The sequence below is a fragment of the Mustela nigripes genome, chromosome 3 (assembly GCF_022355385.1).
Source record: "Mustela nigripes isolate SB6536 chromosome 3, MUSNIG.SB6536, whole genome shotgun sequence".
NCBI lineage: Eukaryota > Metazoa > Chordata > Mammalia > Carnivora > Mustelidae > Mustela > Mustela nigripes.
This window is the reverse complement of record NC_081559.1, coordinates 51404574-51428430: the sequence shown is the minus strand read 5'-3', so window position 1 is coordinate 51428430 and position 23857 is coordinate 51404574. Positions and strand designations below refer to the sequence as shown.

The 23857-nt window shown below is 34.9% G+C and overlaps 1 protein-coding gene across 3 annotated transcripts in view; it reads right to left on the bottom strand.

Annotated features, from left to right (window-relative positions):
- The window catches only part of GALNT13 (polypeptide N-acetylgalactosaminyltransferase 13), a 533010-nt gene that overhangs the window by 177033 nt on the left and 332120 nt on the right, over positions 1 to 23857 (bottom strand). For all 3 annotated transcript variants that reach the window (XM_059393983.1, XM_059393985.1, XM_059393984.1), the window contains 3 exons: positions 23213 to 23420; positions 20429 to 20599; positions 5963 to 6080 (listed from right to left, as the gene is read on the bottom strand). In XM_059393983.1, the coding sequence (XP_059249966.1) occupies positions 5963 to 6080; positions 20429 to 20599; positions 23213 to 23420 (497 nt within the window). The remainder of the gene's footprint in view (positions 1 to 5962; positions 6081 to 20428; positions 20600 to 23212; positions 23421 to 23857) is intronic.

The following is a 23857-nucleotide window of genomic DNA, read 5'->3' as shown; positions in this document are numbered from 1 at the left end:
AAGTATTTCTTTTTAAACTACAGATTTCATTTCCTTACTAGATATTGGGGTATTTGCTTGTTATATTTTTTTTCTTGCAAGCATTGATAGTTTGTGTCTTTTCAGAAAGGAGTCTACTTTACCAAAATTGTCAAGTTTATTGTCATAATGTTAAGTGTTATTTTATAACCTTATAAAGATCTGTAGAGGCCATAATAAAGTTACTTTGTTCATTCTCAATATTAGTAATTTGTCTCTTCTATTTTTCCTATTAAGTTTGGCTAGAAATTTATCAGTTTTATTGATCTTCTCAAGGAAACAGCTTTTGATATCACTCCTTTCATCTAAAATTTCCTCTTTTATATTTCATAATCTCCTCTTTAAATCTTTGTTTTTTTCCTTTTTCTTATATATTTTGGGGTTACTCCCCTTTTCTCTATTTTCTGAAGGTGGAAGCTGAAGTCATTAATTTTAGATCTCATTTTCTTCTTTCTAATACACATGTTTAGTGCTATAAATTTCCCCTAAATATTACTTTAGTCGTACCACAAACTTTAATATGTTGTGTTTTCATTTTCATTCAGTTAAAAAATATGATTAATTTCACTTTGACTGCTTCTTTGATCCATGGGCTATTTAGAAGTGTATTATATAGTTTCCCAGTATTGATCTTTCCCCATGCTTCATGAATCACCCTGCCTGCAGAGTACACAGGCACTCTTGCTGGTCCTATGTGAGCATTGTGTAATGAGACCTCTAATCTTGCTGATGGTTTTTCCCTTAATCTTCATTGTTGTCTCACACATATGCACTGATCAGCACTCAGTATTTCCTGAGTTCTCTCTGTGCAACTTTCTCCTTTCCATATTCTGTCCACCAAATTATAGCTGCCTAGGTCTTCCCAAACATTTGGCTTCGTCTTTTCAACTCAGGAGTCAGCTGGGATCTGCTGAGATCCCCCTTCTGTAGCTGACATCTAGACACTTTCTCAAGGCCATAAGCTGAGGCAAACTTAAAGGCTCTCCTTTTTCTTTCCCCTCTCTCAGACCACTGTCCTGCATGACCTGCTATCCAATGCCTTGAAACAATTATTTCATATATTTTTTCCATTTTTGATTGATTGGGTGTGTTTGTGTGTCTCTGTGTGTGGACCCTGTACCTGTTACATCAAGTCTTGATGACACGTTTTAACTCAGTGTTTTACTTCAATAATATGAGTATGGGTAAATGTTTAAAGGATATCTGTAGTTATCTTAAAGGATGTTGCAGCAGTCTAAAAAGAATGTTTTTTCTTTTTTCTTTTCTAAAATGTAATCTCTTTTCTGGGTAGGAGTTTTGGAACCACATCTTGACTAACACTTAGAGCAGAAGCACTTGTGTAAGTATTGCATATTCTTGTTTTAAAGGGATTTTCATGTATAATCTCTCATTTGATTATCTGTAGTCAAGGTCAGATTATTAAGGCCATGGTTGTTACTAAGTGATGCTCAGGAGTGTCGTGACTTGCTCAAAGTTGCGCAGCTTGCAACCACTTAGGAATAACACCCACCATATATGACATACTTCATGTGTGGTAAGTAGGATGCTTAGCTCTATCTAAACAACCTCATTTAATCTTCCCCAAAAACATATCAGAAAAGTGTTAGAATTTTCCTTGTTTCATATATAAACAAACCAGAGCTTCGAAGACATACTACCTTATCCAAATTTATACAGCTGGGAAATGCTCCAGCCATCTTGAACCCAGGTGGCCTGGTCCACATTCTTAGAACCACTAGACTACTTCTCATAGAAGTGAGATGATCTTCTGACTATCTTCTTACTCTCTTTTTCCATGACCTCAATTGGTTCAACAATGGCAGATTTTTTCATTTTAAAATGGACAAAACATTGTCCACTCTTGGGAATACTGCTCTTGTGTTATTGCTCATGAAAAGCAAGAACTTTTTTGGATAATGCTTATTGGGTAGTACTTATGGTGGTATCAGGAATATCACTTAAAGGTAGATGACTCTTTTGATAGGGGTAAATTCATACCATACTGGGTTCATTCTGTCATCAGTTACATGGATACTCATTTCTGAGTTCTTCCTATTTAAAATTTCAACCCCTACCCATCTCTAACATCTACCATTTCATATTCCTCTTCCCTTATTTTTTCTCTTTAACACTTACCACTAAAATTTTAATATATTTATTTATTTTGTTTACTATTTGTCTCCACTAACATATAAGTGCCATATTGACACAAAGTTTTGTCTGTTTTGTTCACAACTGTATCCCGGACAACTAATGAATAAGAACTCAATAAACATTGGCTAAATAAATGAACATTTATGCTTAAACAGTATTCTTAAGATTTACGTTATTTTGATTGTTATATAATGGAGTGGAGAGCAATATATGAGACCAAGTTTTCAGAAGCATTAGGATGTACCTGTACACATTCACACACCTATTGGATGTGTATCATCAATTCTAAGAGGCTAAAGCCTGTAAGAGGAAGATAAGATCACTAGATGAGACAACCATCTCAGAACTGTGGAGGAAGATTACATTTGTTTGTTAGCTCCTCCCTTCTCTCTTGATAATACTATCAGCTGTTAAGACTGTCATGTTATGAAAATATAAATCTTAATGGAGAAGTAGTGATATGATAGTAACATAGCCACTCGTCTCAGAATGCCAGAGTTCAATTCTCAGCTATTCCACTTATAAGCTTTATAAGTATTACAAGTCACTATTATTTTATGCTAAAGATATTCATCCTGAGAAGTCAAGGGATTCTTCAACCCTCTGAAACCATATTCAAATTTATTGTGTGTAAGAGGTAAGATGTATCTTTCTTAGGAGGTCTCAGGTTTTCATCTCCTTTTCAACACCTCTCAGTACTTACAATACTTAGGGTATCAAAAGCCAAGTGCTACTGTTATAAATAAATCTACACAAATACATTCTTTTGGATTATCTTGAACTCCTTAGCACCAGATAAAATGCTAATATTTTATAAGCTCTTAATTTTTCTGTGGTTTTTACTTATCCCACCTGCACAGACTAGAGCTACAAAATACTAACTTCACTATTATTTTATTCACCTTTTCACAATGGAGGTTGAGTGATTTCCCTATACTAATATGACAGAGTCAAGAAAATCTCATACAGATTTTTTAAAGATAAATCATCGCATTTTACTGTCAATAATACCTACGTATCTCTCTCAAGGAAATGTGGTTCTTGGAGAGTAAAAGCATCATGCCTTATTCATTTTTGAAGCCTCAGCATCTGAAAAGTGTATAGCACATACTACATGCTCAACATATGTCTGTTGCATAATGACTGACCCGGATATTAGCCTCAGGTTTTCTGATTTTAAATCTTCAACATATTATCATTTCATTAGGTCACATATCTTTTCATGAAATTATTCTGAAGGGAGAGTCTCATTTTTTTGTAATATACTGTCCTAGCATTTTCTCTTACTCAATATCTTCCTCAGCTAGAGTATTAAATATCAAAAACACATTTACATTCAAGTCATAGAAAGAGAAGAGTCTAATAGAAAGCAAAATAAATACTTTGTTTCTGTAAGAAGTATATGGAAACTGAAGCCAGTGGTTCATTTAAAAATATTCAAATCAGTCACTTTTTACGGTAGTCTCCCCTTATTCATGAGTGGTATTTTCCAAGCCCCCAGTGGATGCCTGAAACCAAGGATGGTACCAAATCCTATATATACTATGCTTTTTTATATATATATATACATACTTACAATAAAGTTTAATATATAAACTAGGCATGGTGAGCACTTAGTAATAATCATTAATCATAAAATGAACAATTATAAGAATATACTGTAATAAAATTTATGTGACTATGTTCTCTCTCTGAAAATATATTATTGTACTGTACTCACCCCTCTTCTTGTGATGATACAAGATAATAAAATATCTACATGATGAGATGAAGTGAGGTAAATGATGTAGGCATTGTGACATAGCATTAGGCTACTACTGTTGACCTTCTGACAATACATCAGAAGGAAGATCATCTGCTTCTGGATTACAGTTGACCGCAGGTAACTGAAACCGCGGAAAGCAAAACCACATATAAGGGGATGTTACTGTGCTCTATTTCTTTGTAATTTCATACAACCAATCAAAACTAATCTCCTGTGTCATTTTCCAGGGATCTGATCATTCCTACAGCCACCAGTTGCATTCACTCTGTCTGTCCCCCTGGTATCTGTTTCACCTACCATATTCCCCAATCCTCCTTTTTGGTGCATTTATGTATCTGTTGCCTTTTCTGATCATGTTCTCCTAGTTTTTCGTATTACTCCACTAGGCTGCTCCCTAACATAGCTTTCAATTAGTTGGATAGAGAACATCCATCTGATATGGAAGCTATGTGATGAAAGTAAGGGGAGTCCACTGGCAGAGATTCAAGCTTAGTAGTTAAGGGGAAAAAAGGTAGGTAATAGGATCAAAGATAATAGCAATATTGCTATATTGATTTTTTTCCTTGTATAATCCCAGCACAACATAAAAGGAACATCAGCTAATGAATGGGTAAATACTTTCATTCCTACATCTCAGGGCAAGAGAAAATTTTTTGTTCAACTTTTGAATATACTACCTTCCTTCATTCCTTGTTTCCTTCCTTCCTTCCGCTCCTCTGTTCTTTTTTTAACCGTTATCTCTTATTTTCTGCACTTTGAGAACTACACCAAGTGAAAAGGGTCCCCAAATGTCCCTAAAGGTTATGCAAAGATATACAATGTGCCTGATGTCAAGAAGACATTCCTGAGTATGGTGCTAAATCTCATGGGGCAAGTTCTAATCTGACTGTAAGTACATAAGCAAATATGGAAAGAACAAAACTCCATTAGCTAATGATGTTCTCAGACATTTGGCTATAAGGAAGGTTTATAGGCAAAAAAATTGTATAAGAAGGCCATTCTAGTGGTTCTAAAATAATTCAGATTACTGAGATCCACCAAATTCCGCATTACATAAATTCAAAGTAATTCTTATTCTCAAATTTTTACTTTTCTTACACATCATATAATTATATTTTGTTAGTGAAAAACAAACTTTACTTTCTAAATGAGAAACTAAAAGTTATAACTCTTGCACTTCACAGATAATTATATCTAAACTCTAATAATTTTATTACATAATTTTGGCAAAATCAATACAGTGTTTTGAATATTTCATGTTAAATTCTACAAAGAAAGAAAACAACAGTGTTATTAACTTAATTCATTTAAAAATAATAATATATGTGGTTTGAAGAAAAAACAGTATTCTAGCACTTATCATCTGTTAGCATGAAGGCACATTTATGTGTCTGCTTTTTAGATTTCTATATATAATAAAATATAAAAATTATTCATATGCTTTCCAATATCATATGCATGAAGGATTAATCCTTAACTTTTCATTTGCTTGGAAGGCCTTTTAATAAGTGAATTTGCATTATTCAAACTGGTTTATCAAACACTAATGTCTATAATTGTGAAATCAATCATGCTACTTGCAGAATTATCCAGAGTTCCTTTGACCACAGGTTATTCTTAAAGGTATTTGAAAATAACCTCAGGTAGCACCTGCAAATTCAGGTAACATAAATACTTCCAAATTTCAGTTCAAAAACACAATGTGATTTTAAAGGGTAATGCTTTATTTAAAAAAATAAAGCCCTTCTTTATTTCAAAAACTGAAAGCCCTAATGTCTTTGCACATGAATAAAAGAATTATTTTTGAAAACTTTAAAAAGAGCTATAATTTCCCATTTAATAGTAAATATTGCATGCAAAAAGACTCTAGCAAATCTTAAAATAAGTATCAAAATGACCAACTGATCAGTAATTTGCATCACTACAAAAAAAAAAAAAAAGATTTGACAGTAAATTACTGGGTCTGTATGTGCATGCTAAGCATAGTGTGTTCAGAGTTAAAAAAATAAAGTAAAATGGAATTACCCTAAAAGACATTTCAAGATTCTCTCCACCCCAGATATCCATTCCTGCATCGTAAGTTCCTATCTCTTCAAAGTAGTTTCTGTCAATAGAAAATAGGCCACCAGCCATAGTAGGGGTCCTAGTTGAAAAAAACAAAAAGAAAAGAATATTTTTTGAAAACAATGTGTGGACTTTAATGAAACTATAGCAAATAGTTTTGAGACATTTTAAATAAAAAAAAATAGTACTCAAAAATCTCAAACTGGAAACATAAAGCCAAGGAGCCAGAGGTTTTAAAATTGGTAAGCAGCATTTTATTTCACATTTTTTTTTTTAAAGATTTTATTTATTTATTTGACAGAGATCACAAGTAGGCAGAGAGGCAGGCAGAGAGAGAGAGAGGAGGAAGCAGGCTCCCTGCTGAGCAGAGAGCCCAATGCGGGGCTCGATCCCAGGACCCTGAGATCATGACCTGAGCCGAAGGCAGTGGCTTAACCCACTGAGCCACCCAGGCGCCCCTATTTCACATTTTCTATAAAACTAAATTTAGATTAGTCTCTATTTTTCTTACCGGTGATAAATAGATAATATGGAAGGTACACTGACCACTTAAGAGGGAGGCATCTATATTCCCTCCGAAAGGCATAGTGAAGAGAAGTTAGTGCTCTTAGCCTTACCAGTTGTGATCTTTTGTCACCTAATTATACATAATTTTAATGTGAATTCTAGAAACCTGTGCGAATGGTTTCTCTATGAAATGATCTATAATCTATTTAAATATAAAAATATTAAACACTATAAAATGTTTATAGGCAATAAGCATCTAACAATAGATACAGAAATATTTTTTTAAAGATAAGAGCTTTACATCTATTCACTTATTTTTCTCTTTACTCAAGTAAAATGATAAAGTTAATCACACAACCCTATGGATAGACATAAATCCCATTTGATTAAAAAGAACATTTTGCACAGCATCTAAAACTTTTTCCTAGGAATAAATGTCTTTCGACTCTCACATCTGAAATTTCTCTATAGGAACTACGACATCAAATGTTAAGTTTATAAAGGATTACTTAATTAATTTTAAGAGATTAATCAAAGTCAATGGTTAATGTATGAACTATGCAAGTCTTCCTATATAAGCCATATAAATTGAAACTAAAATAGAAAATTCTAGTTTTTCACAAATGGATCTATCTATACTGACAATTATTATTTTTTAATGTTAATTGTTAGAAGAGAGGTTTTAAACCTTCCTAGCACATTAGAAGCCCCCGAAACACCTTTAAAAAACACATTTCCATGCTTGGGTATTGCTCTCCACAGATTCAGATTTAATTGGCCTGGGGTGGGGCGCCATCTTTCGTAATGCGTAAAGTCCCCTGGTGATTCTAATGTGCTGCTGAAGAGGAGAAATGCAGATCTAAGGGTTTTGGAATGCTCATCCAAATAGTCTGAGATTGTGGGGAAAAAAAACAAGAACAAACGTTGTTTTTCTCAAGATTATATCCTCTTCTGCCATAGGATACGCTCCTGTCCTCTAACTGAACAATGTAGTTTATTGAAAAAACACCAAATAATATTGTACTTGGATATCGACCATATTGCAAAGTTCTCTATTTCTCCCAGTGCTCTCACTCTTTTATACTCAAGCAATTAACTGTCCATCAGCTGGAGTAGCAGAGCCTCCTTAGTCTCAGAACTATTTTATTACTTCTGGTCTTGCTGCCTTGCTATCATGAACAGTATCATTGACCTTCTGAGTTATAATGAGAAACACTAACACAGCCAAACAGATGGTAATTATGGAGTAGCCACGACCCTCACCTGATTGGGGTTTTGAAATTCTGCAGTAATAACTATACAAGGTGTAATAGTGCTGGGTAGTCCATTTAATGAAACTAGGAACAAAAATTGCTGCAATTATCTTATCATAATGCAACCAAGTGCTTAAGAATGTTAAGTGATGCATTTTTAATGATCAGTTCAGAGTGCCTACCCACTTCTCTATTTACTAATCAAGTACTGATGCATTTAGCTTAAATAAATGCATTGAATTTCATTTTAATGTTGGTCATAATTCCTACAAATATATGAGAAATGTATAATAAATGACAAAAATAATTTATATATTTAATCATAAGAATGACTCAAAAGTTTCACTTATGCTTAAAAGGTAACAAAAATAAGAACATAAAGTCACAATTCCTCAAAAAAAAAAAAGTCCTTTATTTTCTGAAGACAGATGCTTCTAGGGAGAGGGTTTTTTGTTTTGTTTTTTTTTTTTTTTTTTTTTTTTTGGATTTGCAATGTCAGCTCTCTCAAACAGTCCAGAGACTGTGCCTTATATAATATCTACAGCCATACCCAGGTGTTATGCAACATGTTCTATTCTAATCTAAGTTAACTTTTCTGTACTGTCCCTAATGAATTATTTGCATATGCCTGTGTGGACCTTAAGCGTTCAGGATGCCTAGAAAATTAAAAACCTATGTAAGGACTAACCCTATTAATCAATTTAACCCATTGGCTGGGAAGGGGAGAAATAATCAGACCAATGGCTGTGACTACTGCCTACCACACAGTCAGTAGGTGAAGATGAACGGAGTTAGTAGAAGTGAAGCACTTAGCACAATTCCCAGCACATAACAAATAGTTAATAAGGTTAGGTGGTATATCTTTGAATCTGTCTTCACTGTTGCTGATAACCATTCATTGGTCTTGAGTGTCCTTCACTTAATTTTGACTTCTCACACACACCCTCATTTCATTTCAAAACCATTTCAATCTACTTCAGATCCAAGATGTTGAATTCTGAAATCTGCCTCTAGGAACACAACTTTCTATTTTTTAACTGCTCCTATTTCAATCCTGTAACAGTCACTTTTTTATTCCACCTCTGTGTTTAGGGTTCCTTAACTACTCATTCCCACATAATAACCCCCTTCAGGAATTGCTCCTTTCTGTCCTCTCACTTGCTCTCCAAGGTTCTGCCAGGTCAGTGAAAGAAACAGCTTAGCATCCTAAGTTCTCTGGCCTTCCCTTAACTGACCCAATTCTCTTTTTGTAAATTTCAGTGTCTGGGTAAATCTACCCTTGCGTTATCTACTTCTGCTCCTCAGAGCCAGAGAATCACTGAAAAAGTATTAAAATGAGGTCGACTGGTAATACATCAAGTCCACATTCCCTCGGCTTACCTATGAACAGCTAACAATCCTTTTATCTGCTCACCTTAACAATCTTTTAATTTGCTCACCTGTCTCATTTTTTAATGGACTCTTACCTAAAAGTTCTGGACTCATCTCAAAAAACTGAAGATTAAGGCAACGCATAAAATCAAAATTCCCTCGGCCATGAACTCTAAACTCCTTCAGTCTCAGTATGTGTCTGTGTCTTCTCATGGCCTCTTCCTTACTCCTGCCTCAGAACAAAGAGTGTCTCCTTCTTCATTATGAGCTAACATCCACTCTTCTGCCCTCAGCCGGCTCTTTTCTGACTATTCTTTCAGCCACTTGCTCATTGACTATTACCTTAATGTTTTACGCCTTTGGTTTCTAGACTGTCCCCTAGAGTTTATGGTACTGCTCAATCAAGTTCTATTCTAAACCAGAATAGTTCTTCACCCCACCCTACAACTCACTCAAACGAGGGATATATATTTTCTATTCCTTTCACTGGTAACCTTATTGAAAGGATGCTCTCACATACTCCCTCAACTCCTCTTGACCTTCTAACGGGAATCTGGATCTTGCTCCCACCTCTACAATAACTTCTTTCTGAAAAGTCCACACTGATTCTGAACTTCGATAGGCTTTCTTTCAAATGTCTCTTCTTTTGGAAGCATTTGAACACCATTCGGCCTCCCTGCTTAAAACACATTTCACCCCTGACTCCAACTGCATTTTTTCCAGAGAGGTTTTCCTTATTCACTTTATAATTCTTTTTTTTTTTTTTTAAAGATTTATTTATTTATTTGACAGAGAGAGATCACAAGTAGGCAGAGAGGCAGACAGAGAGAGAGAGAGGAGGAGGAAGTAGGCTCCCTGCTGAGCAGAGAGCCCAATGTGGGACTCGATCCCAGAATCCTGAGATCATGACCTGAGCTGAAGGCAGTGGCTTAACTCACTGAGCCACCCAGCCGCCCCCACTTTAAGATTCTTACTACTGTCCCTTCCTTTTCCTTTTCCTTGCTGGCTGCCTCAAGTTCCTAATTCCATGTTTGTGACATGAGTATTATAGACAATTAGAATACTGTTTTGTAGATGTGTGTACTTAATAATTATCTTCTTCTGTCCGAATATGTAGTCTTCCTAAGGACCTCTCAGTGGAACTTTCCCCTTCCTATACTCCTTACCTATAGGAGCTCTTTCACTGTATGCCTTTAATTGTGCTCTCTGTGAGGCAGAGTCCAAACTCATGTTTTCTTTTTTCATTGCCTCTTTATGCATTTTTTTTGTTTTTCTAATTACTTTCTAGATGTTTTCTTAAAAAAAAAAAAAAATCCCATTAAGTCTGCTCACGGTATACAAAATAGTACTGAACCTGTGCTATCCTTCCATGTATGCTTTTCCTTCAGTGTCCTCTAGTTACTTCCGGAATCTCAATACGAAAGGATAAAACCCCTTTTAACAACTTTCTTTTCTGTGCCCCATTCAATCATTTCACAAATACTTCCTGGTGTTTTTTTTTTTTCCCCCAAAATATTTCTGACTCTTTGCTCTCTGTTATCACAGTCGCTATCCAATTTTAGTCCTCTTACTTCTAACTCTGTTAAGGTAATCCTCTTGCTTCTGGAGTCTCCTGCTTCCAAAATTCACTCAACAAACCATAGCCAGATTAATCTTTCTAAATCAAAACCCTTCTGAAACTATTTACGAGATGCTTAAGTATCTATTTTATTAAATAAATTTCAGGGGTGCCTGGATGGCTCCGTTGTTTAAGCTTCCGACTACTGATTTCAGCTCTGGTCATGACCTTGGGGTTGTGAGATCAAGCCCTGTGTTGGGTTCAACACTCATCTTGGATCTGAGAGTCTCTCTCCATCTCCCACGGTCCTACCCCTCCCCACCCCCCAATTCATTCACGCACTCTCTCTTAAAAAATAGAAATCCCAGCTCCTTATGGTGACATCAGTGATGTGGTGCCACCCAAAGATCATCTCCATTCCTTTTTAACTATTTTCCTACATTCAAAGTGTTTAGCTGTTAACAGGAACTTTCCCACTCCGGTGCACATATCCACATCCACTTGTCACTTGGATTTCCCTTTGGAAACTTCTGGTGTATGTTCAAACCTGCTCTATTCTTAGGCCAAAGACTATTATTCCATGCAGCCTGCCCTCAGTACAGCTGCTATCCTTCCAATCTGGATATGATCCTCCCCTTCTGCCTCCTTCAATAGCCCTCAGTCTCTTTCTCTCTCAAGGCACTTTGTTACTTTTTTTTTTTTTTTGAGTATTACATTTATTTCTGCATGTATTTTGCCACCTTTATATATATAGCTAATATATTTAATATTATTAGACTATTAATAGATACTTGTTAAATAAGTAAAATGAACAAATAAGCATGTATCCCCATGCCCACAAAGCAAACTATTTGTAAGTTAAAATCACCTGCAACTTTATTTCCAAAATTACAAAAATAATTCTTTCTTCACATCTACTAAACTGATAAGTAACAAAGATGCCTTAGGTCATTCCAGGATTTTATCATCTAGAAGAAGTTCTGGGGATTGAGCTTGGTAGTATTTTAGAATTAAAGACACAAAGTTTTTTGTCACAATGTAGACTATAGGAAAGGATTCCGAAAAGTAAGGATTTGACATGGAAAAACACTGAAGTATTTCACCAGAAGTCAGCAAAGTTAAAGAAATTATGACAAAACACATCTGATTATTCATTAACGCTAAACTGTAATGTCTACATTTTCACCAATAAGATGGTAAGTCAATTATATCACACTAGGATCAACACCACATGTGTAAAAAGCGGAGATCACAGGAGACTCAAGAGAGGGTAAGTTTACTTTTTAGGAGCACAGACTTGTATCTAAACTGACTGGGGTTAAAACCCAACCCCACATTGTGACCTTTGGTAAGCCACTTAAACTCTGTGTTCCAGCTTAATCTATTATTAACTATCTTCCTGTATTCAAAGTGTTTAGCTCTTAATAGGAACATCTATAAAATGAGGATATATGTATTAATGGATATAACACTATTAGAGTAGTACCAGAACAAAACAAGAACTATACATTTTAAATATTAATTTTAATAAGGAAGAGACAACATTTGTGTTTGGCTGGATTATTATCAGCATTTTAAAAATTACTTTCAGAATTTAATTAATTTTAATAGAATTATAGTATTTTAGAACTTTAAAATTCGTATAGAGCTGGTCAACCAAATTTAGTTGCAATGTGTTTAAATGACTTGTTCCAGAGCCCCCAGATAGTCAGTAGCCCAATTAAGGAAACAATCTTTCTTTTCTCTTTTTTCTGTTTTCTCTTTTCTCTCCTCTCTTTCCTTTCCTTCCCATCTCTTCTCTTTTTTCTTTCCTTCCTTTCTCTTTCCCTCTCCCTACATACCTCTCTCCCTATCTACCAATTAGTCATCTCTTAATGTATCCATATGCGCCAAAGAATTTGAAGTAGCTAATTAGATATACAGTTTTCCTGATTTCTAAGCCCCAAATATATGCACCGTGTTTTCCTATGAATTTTAGCACTGCTCTTCAGAGCATTTTATTTCAAAGTTATTGAAACATCATTTCTTCTCACTAGTCTTTCCCTTTAATATATTAGGATTCTATTCATCTTACTTGGCAAGTAAGTAAGGTCTCTGTGGAAAAAAACATCTAAAGATTTGAGAGACTGTAGGTCAGCTTCAAGCTGTGATTTTCAATGATCAAATAACACAACATCTAGCCTGTAAGTATTTAGCTCTGTGTTAATAACATTTCTCATATATATTATAAGCCATAATAAAGAGAAATTATAGACATAAATATTTTATTATTTACACAAATGTGAGGCATAAACAGCTGAAATACTCATATAATCTCAATTTTTTTAAAATTATAAAATATAATTTGGTTAACCATTTTGCAGGTTTAGAAACCAAAGGAAAATTGGATGCTGTGAATTTCTCTCTACTAACCCCAATATAGAAAGCAGAAGAGACAGAAAGGAAGTAAAAGTGTAACTATGATTTTATTAGAGTGATGAATAATCAAATGTTGAATGTATTTCAAGGTTTTTATAGAGAACAGAAATGGGGTTTAGTCAAATACTGCACATCATCATACTCATTTGAATATAGACTTGAGTAAGAAGACACAGCTTTGGTAGAGAAGAAACTGCCACTTTAAGAGCCCACCCTGGTTTAAGCTCTGAACAAGGAAACCTACTCAATCCTTTAGTCTATGGAACACACAAACAGTTTTAAAGCTATTTTTAAAAGATAAGAAAAAGAAAAAAAAAAGTAGAAGAGAAAAGTTCTGCTTAGTATGGGCAAATGGCTTGCTTTGCTGCCAAAGATCCCATTTACCAACAAATGTGGAATGAAATACTTCAACTTGTGCTTAAAGACCTATATATCAGGAAAGCAAAAGTTATTTTTTTCCTTTTTCCTTAATCCTTTTTCATAATCCTCACAACCTGATAAAACCCTAAGCTTCCAAGAGGATGTACAGTAATTGGTGCAAATTTGTTATCTTTCCTTTACTTTCATTTTATGCGTAGGAAGAGTCAAAATAAACAATGGGGCCAGATGTTTTTAAATGTTTTGGTTAATACCTTGTTTTCATCTTATCACAACAGAATGCTAGGAAAGTCTTATAAATTATCTTCTAAACTATTAGGAAATAATATAATATACATGTGCTATTTTCTTGAAAACATAGATTCACATACTCCACATAAGGTGCAATTTTTTTCTTTAAAATGAATGTACATTAGATTTTAACATGAGTTAAAGAAGAATGTTGAACAGTTGGAACATTCTAAAGTTTTTCCTTCAAACTTTTTCCTTCCAAGTTTTTGTTCATCCCATAATTTTAACCCTTCCCTGTGCTTTGCATTAGTATCTTCTATTGTACAGAAGTGTTTCACAGGATTTGAGATTATCTTTGCTTCTCTCCTCCAATGTAAAATGTATTTTCATTGGCCTGGGAAAAATCTAATAGAGAACATCTGACAGATAAAAATTAAGCAATATATATAGATTTTATTCATTTATTTGAGAGAAAGAGAGACTACAAGCAGGAGGAGCAGCAGGCAGAGTGAAAGGGAGAAGCAGACTCCCCACTGAGCAGGAAGCTGGATGCGAGGCTGGATCCCAGGACCCGGTGATCATGGGTCCCTGCTGTCCCTCCAATCTGCCAAAGGCAGATGCTTAACCGACTGAGCCACCCGATGTCCCACCTCTTAGCCTAGGAGCCCCATCAATATATTCTTAGTTGCTATTAAATTATAGAAAATATTGTGTCTCATTTGTAAAACATTTTATAGAATAAAATAAGTGTGTTTTTTAAAATTATACTTACTAGAAGAACTACAAATTAGAGCCTGATAATTTTTGGGGGGGGGGACTCAAACTGGCAAAAGGTATCAACATATTAAAACAAATTTCATATTTCTTAATTGCAATAATTCTAAAAAGACCACATTATATGCAAAATATCAGAAGACAAAATTGGCAAAATTAAGCATAAAAAAACCTCTCAATTGGATTTATAAGAGATAAAAAAAAGCTGGGGTGTCTGTGTGGCTCAGTCTGCTGAGTGACCGACTCTTGATTTGGGCTCAGATCATGATTTCAGGATCCTGGGATTGAGCCCCATGTCATGCCTCCATGCTCAGCAGGGAGTCAGCTTTAGGATTCTCTCTCCTTTCTCTCTCTCTCTCTCTCTCTCTGCCCAACCCCGGCTCTCTCTCAACCTTCACTCTCTCTAAAATAAATAAATAAATCTTTAAAAAAATTAAAATGCTAAGTAAATAATTGAGATGCTAGCAACCATTAAAATTTTTATTTTTGAAAAAAAAATTAATGGCATGGATAAAAACAATAATATATCAATTTTTAAATTGTGGAGAAATCTGGGGCACCTGGGTGGCTCAGCTAGTTAAGCATCAGACTTTGGCTCAGGTTGTGTTCTTGGGGTCCTGGGATCAAGCCCCACATTGGGATCCGTGCTCATTGAGGAGCCTGCTTCTCCCTCTGCCCTTCCCCCTGCTCCTGCTTTCTCTTGGTCTTTTGCTCTCTTTCTCAGATAAATAAATAAGAACAATTATGGAAAAATCTATTTATCTGAAAAGAAACCCTCTGGAAGGAAATATAATGAAATACTAAAAGAGGTGGCTCATTGGTGTTCTGCTTCTTTATATCTTTAGATACTTGTCACATTTATTTAGGAACACATATATTTGTTACTTACATTTTCAGAAGTAAATTTAAAGTAACTCCTTTCAAATATATTTCTCATTTAACATGTTAACACTTCACAAGTTAAGCAAAAGAGGGAATAATATTCCTTTTCATAGTTGAGAAGAATGGGTAATTTCCCAATCGAAGGAGCTTCAAATAAAACCTAGATCCTTCTAAGCCAGCCTCAATGCTTCCTCTATGATATCACATTAGAAGGTTACAGGAACTAATATATGTGAACATCTTATGAGTTTTTCACAATAAGGAACAATAATTATAATCTGAGATGTTATTAATAATGTTTAATTAATTTTATCTTCTTTACAAATTCCTAATTCCAGTTGAGAGAAAAATAAACGTATAATATCAGACAAATGTTAATAAAAAGGGATCTCACTAGTAAGTAAAATGTGTAAGAAATAAAATTCATCATTATATCTATGTTTGATTTGTTATGAGAGCAAATATTAGAAGCAAATCTAACACTTTTATTTTACCTGAGGAAGATCCTGAATATGGTATTCCACATAAGAATGAAAAAAGTCATGTCAAGAATATTAATAATGACTAAATGTAAGAGAGTCCATAAGGCAGACAGAAAGAGTAAAGAAAGCTATATAGATTTGATAAATAACTAGTAGGTTTTTTAATAAAGTAACCTATTTTAATCAATGAGAAATTAAAGTAGAAACTATTATCTTTGTAATTATTTATTGAGGATTACTACAGGGCATAATTAAGAAACTAAAACAATCAGTAAGATTAAAGCCAGATTCTTCCAGAAGCACATACTGCTCTAGCAGTTGATGTAGTCTAACTCCTGTGCATCCGCACTCTGGCCACTTAGGCTCTCCCCATTCCCTTGTCCAGCATCAAATGGCCAGCACCAGTGAGCCACTTCAGAGCAGAGATAGCCAGATTCATTTTTATATGAGCAGAACCTAGCACAGGGCTCCACAGTGGGGAGGCATGCACATTTGCATACATAATCCAACTCACTTCAGTAGCCTGAACCATATCACCTCAAAAAAAGACACATACTAGCAAAATGCACAATACAGTCCCAACCTAATGAAATGATTTAGGGAATTATCTGCATTACCATATAACTTATGTTACTGGTTCCCTATTCCATTAGGTCATGGAGATGCGTATTCATGCAGGGCTAACATGTTTCATGAGCTTCCAATTCAATCATTTCCCAGGCAGTAGCCTCTAAGTCAAGGTCACAAATTTAAAAGATTATAGCGAGGCAAAAAAAGTCAACACGTGAAGTTGATTAGTTGCAACAAGCTTGACTGGGACAGTTACCAAGAAACATTTCTTTAAACAAGAATGGTGGCGGGCGCCTGGGTGGCTCAGTGGGTTAAGCCGCTGCCTTCGGCTCAGGTCATGATCTCAGGGTCCTGGGATCGAGCCCCGCATTGGGCTCTCTGCTCAGCAGGGAGCCTGCTTCCTCCTCTCTCTCTCTGCCTACTTGTGATCTCTGTCAAATAAATAAATAAAATCTTTAAAAAAAAAAAAAAAAGAATGGTGGCAAATGGGGGCATCTGGGTGGCTCAGTGGGTTAAAGCCTCTGCCTTCGGCTCAGGTCATGATTCTGGGGTCCTCGCATAGAGCCCCACATCAGGCTCTCTGCTCAGTGGGGAGCCTGCTTCCTCCTCTTTCCCTGCCTGCCTCTCTGCCTACTTGTGATCTTTGTCTGTCAACTAACTAACTAAATAAATAATCTTAAAAAAAAAAAAAGAATGGTGGCAAATGGACACTGATCCTCAGCCTCAACCTCAGGAACACACAAGAAAAGGGGTTGGGGGACTAAGGTAAATCCTTAGGCTATTTTTGAAGATTTTTTTTTTTTTTATTCATTTGACATACCAGAGAGAGAGAGAGAGAGAGAGAGAGAGAGAGCACAAGGAGGTGGAACAGCAGGCAGAGGCAGAGGGAGAAGCAGCAAGGGAGCCAGATGCAGGGTTCGACCCCAGGACCCTGGAATCATGATCTGAGCTGAAGGCAGATGCTTAACTGACTGAGCCACCCAGGCACCCCTTAGGCTATTTGTAAATGGTAACTTTTACTCAACCCCACCTGATGGTGCCAAAGTAGGAAAACAAGACCACTATAGCAAGATCTGACTTTTCAAGGATAGATAAAAATTCATACATTTACTTAGAACATCTTATTTTTACAATGTTGGTAATCTTGCCATTTGCAATGGTGTGGCTGGAACTAGAGGGTATTATGCTAAGGGAAATATGTCAATCCGAGAGGGACAATTATCATATAATCTCACTGATTTGAGGAATTTGAGAAATAAGACAAGGATCATAGGGGAAGGGATAGAAAATGAAACAAGATGAAACCAGAGACGGAGACAAACCTTAAGAGACTCTTGGTCTCAGGAAACAAACTGAGAGCTGCTGGAGGGGAGGGGGGTGTGGGGGGTTGAGTGGCTGGGTGATGGACATTGAGAAGGGTATGTGCTATGGGGAGTGCTATGAATTGTTTAAGACTGATGAATCACAGACCTGTACCCCTGAAACAAACAATACACTGTATGTTAATAAAAAATTTTTTTTAATATTGGTAATTTTTTAAAATGCAAAACACTATGTATGCCCCCCCCCCAAAAAAACCTCAAAGAACAAAACCCACATCTACACGGCATGTCTGATACATAAGCTCCTGGTTTATGACCTCTGGTTTAACAACTTGATTACTCTATTGTTGCACATATAATTGAGATATTACTAAAAATCATATAATATGACTGCTAAAATGTCAAGGAGAGTTTACTGATTTAAGAAAACTAAATGTTCAAGGTTATGTGTGCTATTATTCCAAACTCATAACTTCACAAATACCAAGTATTTTACAAACTTCACTTAGTATCAAAATGAAAATATCAAAGCCCAGAAGTTGACAATAGAATAATATGTACAACCATTATAAAGTTTAGTTTAAATGTGGTATAGCTAAGGTTAAGTCACAAGTTCAAGTTGGTTCTCTATGTATGCAGATGCATGACTGTATTTCTAAATGATGACTCACTAGCCAATTATAGTCTCTCGAAAGTTCTGTCATAACTGACATTTTAAATGAGGCATTCTGATAAAAAAGCTAAAATTTCAACCTCATTTTAATCACTTTAGCTATTCAGAATTCTGTTAATCAAGTAGGGAAAAAAATCATCTTCAACACCTAGAATGATTTATCTGTTTGTACGAATTTGAGAAAAATGATCACGTCTTCGAGTAATAGATTACAAGTACAAAGAAAGTTCACATTACAGCTATGCTGATGAAAATTACCTGCAGGCTGTTACAACACAGGCTGTGAATTAATTAACCTTTTGCCATAAAAATCTGGAACTTCAGCAAAGACTGAGGTTTCTCTCTTTCTCTTGTTTCAGCTCCCTCAGCACTTTATAAAGTGAAATACTGTGCCATTACTGGGAAAAACAGATATAATATACTTTGATTTTATTGGGTCTCCATGTTACTATAGTAAAAACATGTAAATTGTGGTTAAAACACAGCAAGCTGGATATTTCCTTTATTTAACTGGTGAAAGATGAGAAATAATGGCCAATTTCTATGTAGATCTTTACTTTTGTGTATGAGATCAACAATTTCTTACTGTGAATGTTGGGTAACTCTGAGTTATCTATCTACCTTTTCACTCTTATGAGAAAATAAAGTTAAATAAAGAATGTCTTTTGCCAATGTGTTTTAAAAAATTACATTCTTTCAAACTTCATTCTCAAATGAATAAACACATTATATTTGAGTGTACTGGTCAAGTATCCTGAAAATTCTGACATAGGTTTAGAAGCTGAAAAATCAGCTAACACTGAATGAAACCATGATCTGGGAAAACAGGATTTCTAATGAACAATGGTAATAAAAGTGCCTGTCTTTCCTCAAGTTGTTAAAAGCAATGATCGCTAAGACTTGGTGAATGTGAAGATTATAGCAAGATTTAAAGACCACTAAGTTATACTTAAACACTGACATAATAACTTCATGTCTTTGTGAAACTGTTCAGAGCCACATTTTTTCTCTTTGATGTAGTAATTATCTCCTTAAGAGGGTTAACTATCCCAATTTTAACTGTTTGATAACAGCTGTTCTCTTTCATGAGCCAATTTTTAGAGTTAGCTTTAATTCATTCACTAGGTAATCAGTCTTGCCAATGGGTAAGTCATTTTTTCAGCAGGTTAGGAGATCAACAATTTAGATAATGGGTCATATATATTGTTTAGATAATGGGTCATATATATAGTTTTGGAATGAAACTAAATCACAATTTGCCAAATTAATCTTTAAAGAGCAAAACTAGTGACCCTCCCTCTCAAATATATTGTTAGGAAATCAATTTTTGGTTGCAGGTAAGAGGTACACAATAATGTGTTAAAATAAGAAGGTGATCATTTTATGTTAAGACAGTGAGTAATTCTTATCTGGACAATTAAAGATACACATGATATTTCTTATTTTGTATTAATAGCAAACATATTTTATGAATCAATACTTCAAATTAAGTAGCTATTTTTACTTAATTTAGAACAAAAATAAATCCTTCATAATTGTTAATATATTAGAATTTTCCAAATGGATCTTTCTTTTGTATCCATAGGGAAGATAGTTCTTTGAGGTTGGTAAATTTAGAGTATCTGACAAAACATTTTTGGTTATTTCAATTTTGAGAATATCTCTATTTATAAAGCATATGCATTTAGGTAAGATACATATTTACTAGAATCATCAAGACTGTCAGATAGAAAATCCACAATAAATATATTCTATGTATCAGAATATACTAAGTTTCCAAAGAAATCTGGCACTTCTGTCAATAGTTAAATTTGCCTGTGCTAATTTAAACTAAATTTAATATTGTCACTGATTCTTAGATTATCATGTAAGCAATGATCATGCAAATGTGTATATGAACAAAAAGTTATGCTTTTAAAAGACTTAAAAATGAGAGCACAGATTTACAATACTCCTTAATTATTATAGAAACACACATACTATCCTTTGGAAGATATACACTACATACCTGACAGGTAATGTTCTATCTCCTTTCCTCCTATCCATTTCTCTTTGGGGAACAGGATACCAACGGAAATTCAGTTTCCAGTTAAAACCCCCATAAGTCATGTCTGACCCAGCCATATATTCAAAGGTATCATCACTAATCACATCAATGATGGGGCATACAACTGTTTTCCTGCAGAAAAAGCAAAACCAGTTTACATATGAGTATTAGTTTAAATACTACATTAACTTCTTCAGACTCAGTATAGATGTTAAGCTGAAATTCAATCATTTTGTGACTTTAATATGACTTTATTTTCATTTTATTCTTTCTCAATGGAAGTCATTTCCTTTGACTACATCTTGCTTATAGTCTCTACTTCATTCTATCATTTATAATCTAATGAAATATACTAATTGGTCTTCCAGTTGATTTCCAAACGCATTCTAAGTACTAACTCAGCAGGATGAACGTGGTCTATTTTTCATAAAACCTCCACCCACAGCACGATTAGTAGCTCTACTTTGATCTTATGCATCATTTTAGCTAGAGCTCACTGAAAAAAAAACAGCACGCAGAAGCAGAGAGTGGATGATGGCAAATTAGACCTGGTATTTTGAATCTCAAAGGGGGCAGGTTAGTTTAAAGAGTTCTGAATTTTTTTTTCCTGGAGAAAATATCTACTATAAAAACAAACAAGTAAAAATCAACAAACAGAGCAACGTGAAAATCATGATCATCAGTGTAAGTAAATGTCTCCTCTGAAAGTATGAGGGACATGACGATTTCTAAGTGTGTTGTCCTAGATCTCAGAATTTGCCATAACAATATACATATTTTAAAATAGGGAAAGATAAGCAACTTAAGTTTCTGGTGTTTGATCTCATGATCGACTGGATGTTCTTGATGGTGGCTTTTTAGGGTAAGAAACTTCAAGCAGAAGACTGGATATTCTTTTAATCCATGTTGTGCTTCTTCCAGTCTTCCTCTATTCCTGGCTTATACGTTTTATGACAAGATCAGTCTGTCATCTCTACAATGAATGTTCAGGTCTACTCAAGTTTGCATTGCTTGTAGCCAATTCCAAAGGCCAGAGCTTAATTTTTATATTTTGTAGAGGATAAATATAAGTATGCTTTTGAATCACCCATAAGTGTGGAAAGCAAATAAATGTTGTCCATAATTTATTCTGGTTTTGTAACACCAGTAATTACAAATGCTCACTTTCAACTAGGTCTTCTACTCCACACAATTAGCCAAAGTCTCGAGTTCTCTGAAATCAATAGGATTCATCCAGCCTTGGAAAAGTTTCTTGGTAATTCTGGTCCTTATAAAATTAGTGTTTTTCTCTCCTTCTTCATTAAATTTAATGGCTTAATTTGTAAGGAGGCAAAATTCGTTCTGATAACCTCGAATAGGACTTTATTATCTAGTTATGGCAACTTTTGAACATATAAGCAGGACAAGACATTAGAAATCATTACATGCAAATACAATATAAACATATGGTTAGATTAAAAACTAAATGATCTATGCATGATGATATTGAACAACATTATATTAAAAATTCAGTAAGTTGAATATGAAGCACATGTTTAAAAGAGCAGCATAATGTAGGAAAAGTTGCCAGGAAATGCATTTAAGATGTTCTAAGTTCATTTTACTTTGCCAGCCTTACCCTCCAGTGCATACTGTACAATACATGGAGTGGAAAAATGTTATTAGCTGTGTACTACACTCAGTTGACTAAAAGGTTCCCACTGCTTTCTGAACTGCTATGGTTCATTTTACTGACAACCTCCATCTATCTTCCTGGCAAGTACCAAATCCTGCCGTTTACATGATGTAGTTGGACTAGCTCACCCTAAGCAGCCCCTGTCTTGGATGCTTAATTAAAAACTTCAATTCTAGGAAGACCTTTCTGGGGTAGGTGAAATGACTATGCAAACAAGGTGTTATGCTGTTATGTAATGCTTTGTTATTATATCAGGGCATTCAACACAGTTGTTTTCATTAGGTACTTAGGAATTAGGAATCATTTATCATCAGTGTGTACAAATATCTGCAAGAAAACTTGTACTTGATAGCATCATTATCAGATGGAATTTCAGTTAAGTGTGAGGGTTCTTAATTCCTATAAAGTACTAGTCAATTTTTTCAGATTTCACAATTTGTGTATACAAACTGGCACCATTGTTTAAATAGTTAAAATTCTGATAGCTGTGTTCTGTTTTTGGTTTTTGTTTTTTTTAACCATGATTTCATTCCAGTGGAATGTGTGAGTGTGGGTCTTCATTTTTAAGATCCTCTTGGTGGTTTTGAACCCGATTTTGAATAAGGGCAGTGACCCAGTATAGAAAAGACTGGTCTGGGAATGGGAAGAAGTAAATTGTTATTCTCAACACTTCCAGTAACTGGGACAAGCTACTTAATTCCTTGCTCCTCCCTAGTACTAGTACAGACAAGAACACCCATGTTACCTTCCTCACAGGGTGGTTGTGGGGACACAATGAGATGCTTTAAAATTTTATAAAACATGACACTATTCCAAATTGGACTCATTTCTATCACCTACGAAATGAATATTCAACACATTTTTACTGTTTGAATTGCTCAACTGTTTCTTAAACAAATATTAATACTCAGTATGAATCAGCCTATATTAAATGGGGGAGGGGTGCTTTTTAAAAGCTAGATAATAAACCTTCTAAAAATAGCAATTTATAAGGAAGTTTTGACGGGAACCTGGAACTGTGCTAACAGGTTCAGTCAAAACCCAGGCAGACATAACACATGAATTCTTACCTGTCTTCTTTTATTCTCGCCAGCAAAGGCTCCAGCCATCCTAAGGTGCATTCACAATGTGCATCGAGAAAAGTTATGACCTGCCCTTTTGAAGCAGCTGCTCCTCGAAGGCGGGCACGTATTAACCCAGAGCGCTCTTCCATTCTAATAATTTTTACCGGCACCTCTAAATTTTTCACATAATTCTCTAATGTCAACTTGAGAAAATCTGTAATGTGCAATAAGAATTTATAAAGTTTTGAAACTATTCGAAGACATAGCAGAACTACTACTGCCCAGAAGGAATTCAACACACAGAAATGGAAGTCAACTCCCATCATTTTTTTTGCATTAGGTGAAATAAATACAGAAAGATCTTATTAGTAAATTAATGTATATTTCACAATAACTCTATCAGTTGACTGGCAAAGATAAGGACATTAATTGGAAGTTAATATACCAGACTTTAATTTAGAAATTGGGCCACAAGAGTAAATGGAGACTTCTTAATGGCAAGTTATTTTGCTTTTACCTGCACATACACACACAAAAGACAGAAGTCCACAAAGTCGTATTAATGCTCAATCATGTGATCATTTAAGTTGGAAAAAAAAAAATAAACACTTTTGAACATCACTTTGTTTGATTTCTTAGGCTACTATGGAC